Source organism: Schistocerca piceifrons, chromosome 1 (genome assembly GCF_021461385.2).
Source record: "Schistocerca piceifrons isolate TAMUIC-IGC-003096 chromosome 1, iqSchPice1.1, whole genome shotgun sequence".
Classification (NCBI taxonomy): Eukaryota; Metazoa; Arthropoda; class Insecta; order Orthoptera; family Acrididae; genus Schistocerca; species Schistocerca piceifrons.
Genome location: NC_060138.1, coordinates 830,738,896 through 830,748,689, shown reverse-complemented (window position 1 = coordinate 830,748,689; position 9,794 = coordinate 830,738,896). Strand labels below are relative to the sequence as shown.

Here is a 9,794-nt window from a genome sequence, read left to right as displayed (position 1 = left end):
AGTTGTTGAGGTGTTTGTGCGATAGTTTTCGCATTCATCTGCCTTTTTTCTGTCTTTGGGTTTGTGTTGGAGATATTATTTCGATGGCCTGAAGGTAAACCTCCAGTCTCATACGTACAACATACTAATACGAATAATGGTTTGGTTGCCACATCTAACCATGATTTTAGAAATTCTGAGGTAATGTTATGTATTCCCTTTGCCTTGTTTGATCATTAGTCAGTCAAAATTCCTCCAAAATCTAACATTAATACTGGATCCTCTATGTCTTACAAATGAACACCAATTTCTTCTTCTGTCACGTCAGCAGGCAGTTCCTTTCGCTTACAGAAACCCTCAGCGGATTCCTTTCACACAGCCAGTATGTCCTCGGCGTTATACACTGGAATTCATCTTGCTTGTAAATCCTCCAAACGTTATTTTGACTTATTTAGGTGCTGAATCAGTTCTTCCAGTAATTACAACCTCTGACATTGAAGTTCGGTGAATGAAGTCAGAAAGGTCGATCGGGCAACACTGACGTCTCACAACGCTGCACCTACGTAGCGGTCGGTGTTAACTTGCCCCCACCGTAGTTCAGTTGAGCATCGTGTATGTTCCGTGTTAGACCTGTTGGACAAAGTGCTTGTTCAGTGCGTTGGTTCTGAACTGAGAACAGGACAGTGAACGACCAAAGGATCAATTTAAAGTTTTGTTTTAAGCTTGGCAAGACACCGAAAGAAACGCTTGCAATACTGGTACGTGTTTATGGGGATCAAGCACTGTCCATGAAGTGTGTGTAAGAGTGGTTCGCTAGTTTCGAAGACGGTCGGGGAAGTGTTTCTGACAATTGCCATAGCGGAGGACCGGCGACATTGAGAAAGTGAGGACATTAATCACGAACGACCGTCGATTAACTGTGCGCGTGATAGTGGATGAACTGCAGATGAGCCATGAATCCCTGCGACAAATCCTTACCAAGGAGTTAGGGAAGAGGAAAACGTGTTGTCGTCTTGTGCCACATCACTTGACTGACGATCAGAAGCAGGCATGTTTAGAGGCTTCACAGGATTTTGTCGAAACGGTGGATACGGCACCCAATTTCTTGAACCGTATTGCCACTGAGGATGAAACCTGGTGTCTCCGGTACGACCCTGAAACAAAACTGCAAAGCACCATCCCAAAGGAAGACTTCTTGCAAAGTTTCCAGGACATGTATCGCAGAGCTCAGCGGTGCATAGTTATGGGAGGTGACTATTTCGAAGGACAGTAGGGCAACTGTAGTTCATAGTTCATCTACGTTAATGCTACAGGACTATTCACCGAACTTTATTGTCAGAGGTTGTATTTCCTTTTCAGTTTTCATATTTTTTTTTTGCAGGTATTTCGCTATAGCTTCGCTAATACTGATTTCTTTCCTAGGTGACTTACATTGCTAAATTCCGATCTTTTTCCTGGATGTTTTTGAATTTCTATCTTTCATCAATCAGTTAATCTCTTACCCATAATATCTTTGTAGTTGCCACCCTTACACCTATATTTGTCTCTTCAACTTCTGCGATTGCTCTTTTTAGATGTATCAATACCTTATCAATTGAACTACGTACTGTAGTTCTCAGTATCACAGTATCTACAGCCTCTGAGAATCTCGAACCCATATAATCATTCCTCAATACTTCATTATCTCACTTCGTTGTACATTGAGTCTTCTTGGTGATTCTCTTAAACTCCAGTCTACTCTACACTACTACATTGTGATCTGAGTCCATAATGGCTCATCTGCTCCTCGGTATGTCTCATATCTGACTTTAGAATTTGTGTCTCACCACTATGTAATCCAGCTAAGCATCTTTGTGTGTCTCCAGGTATTTTCCAAGCATAATGTCTACTCTTGCGATTCTTGACCAGTGTATTTCCTACTACTAGCTGAACGTTTCTGCAGAACTCGAGAAAATTTTCGCTTTTGTCATTCCTATTGCCAAGCCCGTTTCTTCCCGTAACTCTGCCTTCTTAACTATTGGCCTTTGGTTACACCAACACAGCCAACCCAAGTTTGCCGAGCAGCCTGTCATTTGAAGGCGTCAATGTATCGTTGCTACAACTCCTGAGAAATTTAAAACAAATGTCAGTGACATCGTGAATAACACGTAAATAAATACAGTGTTCTATTACGTTAACAAACATATTTCTAGTCAATCTAAATAAATGCATATATACGTACATACCCACCCACACACACACACACATACACACACACACACACACACACACACACACACACACACACACGCACACCACACACACACACACACACACACACACACACACACACAAGCTCAATGGTTACGATTTCATCCCAACTATTAAAACGATCTCCATAGGCGTTTTCCAAATGTCTACATTCATTGTAGTCAAGAGTCTTAACGCATTCGAAGGAGGTTCTCGATTAATGTTAGCAAACTCCGTAAGTAGCCAATCTGACTCATTTCTGTATCGAGGGCAGACAGAGTAGATGTGGTTGACGGCCGAGATTTCCCCACAGGAGCCAAGTGGCAATGGCATGAAGTCGAATCTGCACAAGGTGTCCGAAGAGAAATAGTCAATATCAGGGAACTATTATTCGACGCAAAAAGGCCTAGTAAACTTCGGGTCTAGAATGCACACTTTGAGAGCTATGAGCACTTCTTCATCTTCGATGCAGTGAAATAAATCTCTTCTACTGCAAGCTCTTCGCTTTCCATATTTTGAGAGGTAATATGAGTCAAAACAAGGAAAGAAAGATATTGTAAACATGGGCTGCAAAGTTTCATAGTATAGAAGGTGACAAAGTGCTCATAGCTCTCAGTGTATGCATTTTACTGTTCACTAGACTATTTTGCTTCGAATGATGGTTCCTGTTATACAACTCAACGTTGATAATTCCTCCTGGAACAACCTGTGGAGGTGTTGACGATTGTAGCTGTCATTGAATTTCAACCTGGCAGTGATCCTTACAGATTGTCTCTCGTTCCCTGTGCCAGATAAGTTGCTTTTCGGAGCCCACTTTCAGCATACCATTGCGTTTCCGGTAAATGTGGAGGGATTTGTTTCTACCAGGTGCCCTTGTGCTGAACTTTGCTCCCCCCACGCCTTGCTTCACTCACTTTTTACTATGCCTCTAACTACAACAAGAAGATCATCCGCTGTAATTGATGATCCACATAAATGAGGCATTCGTGCCGGTTCTGCACAGCTCTGATACAGCACCAGCTGTTCGGTTTAGCAGATAACAACTCCCTTTGTCGTTACGAACGATGTCAGCGTTCGCACCGAGGAGAGCGAGTGTCATATATTTCGACATGTGTTGCTGCCATATTCATGACGTATCTTAACGCCCCTTCAGTGTCTAGGAGTCCAGCATTTTCGGGAGGCGAAGTAGTTCCCTCTTTTTATTTTTAATAACCACATAGGCGCTGCCGACAGATTTCTTATATTTAGACACAGCATTGTACCCGCATGCTGCATCTGGCCACTGCTCTAGCCTCCTGGCTTTTTGACCAGCACCTATTGATTATTGTGTTCTAAGAGTAGTCCAGATTAATACGTACGCCCACTACCTGGGCGATATTGTTGTACGCTTTCTCAGTTGCAGTCATGTTCTTCGAATGAGGTTCTGGTACTTCCTTAGCGCTGAAAATACCTCCACAAGTAATGGCGGTGCCTTGTGGGTGTGTGTGTTGTCCTTAGTGTAAGTTAGTTTAAGTTGGATTAAGTAGTGTGTAAGCTTAGGGGCCGATGACCTCAGCAGTTTGGTCCCATAAGACCTTACCACAAATTTCCAAATTTCCTAATGTCACGCATGATGTTATTTCCGCATTCCAAATTAAACTTAGGCTTTGGAAACAACAGTTGCGAGCAACAAACTTCGCAAATTTTCCTACACTGTCAAAGCAATAGGAATTCGCACAGGCAGCAGCGGTTAAATACGCTTGTTTGATATCTGACTTAAAAAATGAATTGGAAAATCGATCTCAAGATCTTAATCTTTCTGTATTTGCTACGCCACTCTCCGTAGAAATAACTTCACTACCGGGACATTTACTAATAGAATTCAGCGAAATGCATTGTGATGCACAGTTAAAAGATAAATTTAATCAGGTTGGGTTGGAAGAGTTCTACAATTTTTTAGTATATTCGCAATTGTGAGTAAGGACAACCGTCAGCTCTAGAATGGAATGACGACAATGAAGATTTGTGCCCGTCCGGGACTCGAACCCGAATTTTCCGCGTATCGCGAGCGGTCGCCTTACCGTTTGGCTATCTACGCACGACCTGACTTCCATGTGTCGTCAATCATGTGTCTACGATCCGTACTCGTACACCCATTATGTATATTCCCGTACAGGTCAGACCTGGTACTCAAGTCGCTTACCCGGTATCGGAAGATAAATAACGATAATGCAGTGGCTGTGTTATTCTGATTACGATGCAAAGTTCCTTTGGACATCTATGCATATCCAAAGGAACAGGCTCTGCGGCGTCTATAGCTGTTATGAAATACATTTAATGTATTCGCAATTGCGAATAAGTACATTCCACTCCCTTCTACAGCTGATGGTTTTCCTTATTAGCAATTGCGAATACATTTAATGTATTTCATAACGGCTATAGTCGCCGCACCGCCTGTTCCTTTGCACATGCTTGTACGTCCAAAGAAACTTTACATCGTAATAAGAATGACACAGACACTGCAATATCTTAGTTCTATAAAACATATTTGGACAAGAAGCAGCATTTTGCAAACATGTTTAAAACATGGTTTCATTAGTTGGAAACAACGCGGTAATTACATCAAATCACAAATGAGAACCCGAATTATTGATGTTCATCGGGAAAACTCTTTCCGAGTAACAACAACTTCAGTTGACATCAACATTGACTAGGGTTCAGTTAAACAAAGCCAGACATCCCACTAGCATTGTACACTACTGGCCATTAAAATTGCTACACCACGAGGATGACGTGCTACAGACGCGAAATTTAACGGAAAGGAAGAAGATGCTGTGATATGCAAATGATTAGCTTTTCAGAGCATTCACACAAGGTTGGCGCCGGTGGCGATACCTACAACGTGTTAACATGAGGAAAGTTTCCAACCGATTTCTCATACACAAACAGCAGTCGACCGGCGTTGCCTGGTGAAACGTTGTTGTGATGCCTCGTGTAAGGAGGAGAAATGCGTACAATCACGTTTCCGACTTTGGTTAAGGTCGGATTGCGGTTTATCGTATCGCGACATTGCTGCTCGCGTTGGTCGAGATCCAATGACTGTTAGCAGAATATGGAATCGGTGGGTTCAGGAGGGTAATACGGAACGCCGTGCTTGATCCCAACGGCCTCTTATCACTAGCAGTCGAAATGAGAGGCATCTTATCCTCATCGCTGTAACGGATCGTACAGTCACGTCTCGATCCCGGAGTCAACAGATAGGGACGTTTGCAAGACAACAACCATCGGCACGAACAGTTCGACGACGTTTGCAGCAGCATGGACTATCAGCTCGGAGACCATGGCTGCGGTCACCCTTGACGCTGCATCACAGACAGGAGCGCCTGCGATGGTGTACTCGACGACGAAGCTGGGTGCACGAATGGCAGAACATCATTTTTTCGGATGAATCCAGGTTCTGTTTACAGCATCATGATGGTCGCATCCGTGTTTGGCGACATCGTGGTGAATGCACATTGGAAGCGTGTACTCGTCATCGCCATACTGGCGTATCACCCGGCGTGATGGTATGGCGTGCCATTGGTTACACGTCTCGGTCATCTCTTGTTCGCATTGACGGCACTTTGAACAGTGGGCGTTACATTTCAGATGTGTTACGACCCGTGGCTCTACCCTTCATTCGATCCCTGCGAAACCCTACATTTCAGCAGGATAATGCACGACCGCATGTTGAGGTCCTGTAAGGGCATTTCTGGATACAGAAAATGTTCGGCTGCTGCCCTGGCCAGCACATTCTCCAGATCTCTCACCAACTGAAAACGTCTGGTCAATGGTGGCCGAGCAACTGGCTCGTCACAATACTCCAGTCACTACTGTTGATGAACTGTGGTATCGTGTTGAAGCTACATGGGCAGCTGTACCTGTACACGCCATCCAAGCTGTTTGACTCAATGCCCAGGCGTATCAAGGCCGTTATTACGCCCAGAGGTGGTCGTTCTGGGTACTGATTTCTCAGGGTCTATGCACCCAAATTGCGTGAAAATGTAATCACATGTCAGTTTTAGTGTAATATATTTGTCCAATGAATACTCGTTTATCATCTGCATTTCTTCTTGGTGTAGCAATTTTAATGGCCAGTAGTGTATTTCATTAAAAATATAATAAATGTTCTTTTGTCAGATTTCTTTTATTTCCTTTAAAAAATAAATTAATATTTCTTGCTTGTTTTGGCTCACAAAACGGAAACGTAATGCGGCCTGCGGGGAAATTCCCTCTCAAAAATTTGGCCCGCCTACCGAAAAGTTTGGCCACCCCTGATGTAGATGATAGCTTCTTGGTGGTGAAAGGCTGCTTTACTACTGACTTTTTCCGACTGCATTACGGAGTTGAGAATGGATGGAGTATGAGTTTCTACTAGCTACCTCACATGTTTTAATTTGTACATCGTGTTGAGCTCTGAACTATTTTGACTTTGTGAATATTTCGTATGTTGTAGACACGAAGTGGACTGTGTTTCCGCACGTCCTGGACGACTATTTAGCTTGGGGATGCTACTATCATTCTAGCAAGGCAACAAGGCAACAGTGTTTAAGAAGGTTATTTTCTGTCTGTATTTTCATTGTGTACCGTAGGACCACTTTCCATTTAATTGAGATATACTTCCAAGAATAAACCGAATTCAACATAATTATCTGGTGTGGTCTACGTCAACTACAGACGTTAAAAGAGAATCCTTTTTATTGATGATTCATTTATCGTTATTAATATGTCCGTTTATTTTATTGATTCGCAATTCTAGTCAGTGCATAGACTGCAGGTTAGCTGCGAGTTAGCTACTGGGCATGAAAGGATACGTGCTGGATTGCTTGTTACTCAGCAACTACTCAGGAGAAAAACCGTTAGGTGACGCATTAGGCTTACAAGAAAGTCCTCTGGTACTTGCTGCCTCCACTCTGACGGAAGAAATGTGGGCCCGGCCTAGTCGGTGGTGATTGCGTTGTAGGTGCAGTTACAGTAGCACTTCCACAGCCCGGCAGCGCCGCGGTCACCTGACGCCTCAGCGTGTGGAACTGGGCTGGACTAATGTGCAGACGGCGGCGACGAGGCCGGCAGCAAGTAATAGGTTGACTGTGAGAGGCTCCGATAAACCGCACTGCTGAGGCGGTAAGAAACGTCGGAAGCACAGAAAACCGGTGGAAGGGTACCAGCACGATCTGCATACGAGCTACCAACTGTATTTTCATATTACACAGTATTACACTTCGTTCGCTTCGACTTAGAAAGTGCAGTGCAATTTTTGTTCCCGGCGAGATGGAAGCTACGGCAGTAGCCACATTGAATAACTCCCTCGAAATTGCATTCAGATATTTTGTGCGGTCCCGCATATTTTGCTCATGGTACTCTACACCGCTTCACACCGTTACTAGGGGTGGCCATATCTAAGGCAGTTAGGTCTATAGCACTGCGTGACATTCTGAACATAAAGGTCTACAGTGCAATTTGTATTCGTAACGTAGACCGCTCTGAACAGCGAAAGAAATTTTAACTTACTGAGATGGGACATATTTTACATCTACATCTACATACATACTCGCAGATCACCATACGGTGCTTGATGGAATATGCCCTTTAAGGCTAGTCAGTTCCTTTTCTGTTCTACTCGCAAACAGAGCGAGGGAAAAACTACTGTCAATACGCCTTTGTACGAGCCCTAATTTCTCTTATATGCGTAGTCATTACGTGAAAGGTATGTTGGTGGCAATAGAATCATCCGGCAGTCAGCTTCAAATTTCTCAAGAGTGCTCCTCGAAAAAGAGTGTCACCTTCCCTCCAGCGACTTCATTTGAGTTCCCGAAGCTTCTCCGTACCACTTACGTGTTGCTGGAACCTACGAGTAACAAATCTAGCAGCCTGTCTCTGAATTGCATCAATGTCTTCCTTGCAACCGACCTGGTGCAGATCCCAAGCACTCGAGCATTACTCAAGAATGATTAGAGCTTCCTGTAAGCGGCCTCCTTTCCAGATGAACCACACTTTCCTAAAATTGTCTCAAAAAACACCTTCCCTACTGCAATTCTTACACGCTCGTTCCACTATAAATCGCTTTGCAACGTTACACTTAGATATTTAATCGAGGTTACCATGTCAAGCAGCATACTAATCATGCTGTATTCGAACATCACTGGATTCTTTCTCCGGCTCTTCTGCGTTAATTTACAATTTCCTACTTTCAGAGCTAGCCGGCATTTATCACACTAACCATAAATTTTGTCTAAGTCATCTTGTAGCCTCCTACAGTCACTCAATGACGACACCTTCCCGTAAACCACAGCATCATAAGCAAACAGCCGCAAATCGCTGCTCACCCCGTCCGTGAGACCGTTTATGTATATAATGTGCAAGAGCGGTCCTGTCACACTTCCCTAGGGCACTCGCGACGATATCCTTGTCTCTGATGAACACATGCCGTCGAGGACAACATACTGGGTTTTATTGCTTAGGAAATCCGCCTCGATAGCTGAGTGGTACCGGCACGGTAGCTCAGCGTGCTTGGTCAGAGGGTTAGCTCCCCTCTGTAATAAAAAAAAAAACTGAGTGTACGGATCAACAAAGAACATGAACGGGTGTCATCAGACGTCCGCCACGAACAAATTCAACGAGCAGTATAGAACAAAATGAGAGCAAAAAGAAAAGTCGTCAGCGTGACGGATTGCCGTCCTACGGCCCCGGGTTCGATTCCTGGCTGGGTCGGAGATTTTTTCCAGTCGGGGAATGGGTGTTGCGTTGTCTTCATCATCATTTCATCCTTATCCGGCGCGCAGGTCGCCTAATGTAGCGTCGTATGTAATAAGAGCTTCAGCAAGGCGGCCGGATCTGCACCGCAAGGGGCCTCCCGGCCAATGACGCCAAACGCTCATTTCGTTTAATTGCTTAAGAAGTCTCCGAACCACTCACATATCAGGGAACCTACTCCATATGCTCGTACTTTCGTAAACAGTTTGCAGTGGGCCGCCGTGCCAAATGCTACACGGAAATCTAAAAATGTGAAATCTGCCTGTTGCTCTTTTTCGTGGTTCGCAGGATATCACATGAGAAAAGCTGAGTTTCGCACGAGAGGTACCTTCTAAAGGCGTGTTGATTCCTGGACAGACGTCCTTCAGTATCAAGGAAATACAATATATGCGAATGAGAATTCGCAGTAAACTGGTGTTAAGGATATTGGTCTGTAGTTTTGTGGGTCCGGCCTTTTATCTTTTTTAAATAAAAGAGCCACCTTCGCTTTCTTCCAGTCGCTTAGGACTTCGCTCTGGGCGATAGACTGGCGATATGTGCAAGGTAAGTGAGACGCAACTGATGTGCTCTCAACTCCTTCAGTTGCTTCCTCCGTACTGGGGACTGTGCGATGGTCAGACGATGGTGTATCTGTACGAGTCTCCTGGGTGAACGATTTCTTAAATGCCGAACTGAAAACTTTGGCACTGCTTTTGCTATCTTCTCCTGTCACACCAAACCGAGTGACTGGATACGATCCTCAGACCCGCTTAGCGATTTTATGTAGCGTCAGAATTTTCTCACGTTCTCGGCAAGATCTTTTGTTAAGGTATGTC

The 9,794-nt window shown here is 44.2% G+C and overlaps 1 protein-coding gene across 1 annotated transcript in view; it reads right to left on the bottom strand.

The window, feature by feature from the left end:
• Positions 1-7,103: 7,103 nt before the first annotated feature.
• LOC124775440 (pyruvate kinase-like) overlaps positions 7,104-9,794 on the bottom strand; it is a 147,876-nt gene continuing 145,185 nt past the window's right edge. Inside the window, exon 7 of the mRNA XM_047250276.1 lies at positions 7,104-7,418. Coding sequence (XP_047106232.1) covers positions 7,104-7,418 — 315 coding nt within the window. The remainder of the gene's footprint in view (positions 7,419-9,794) is intronic.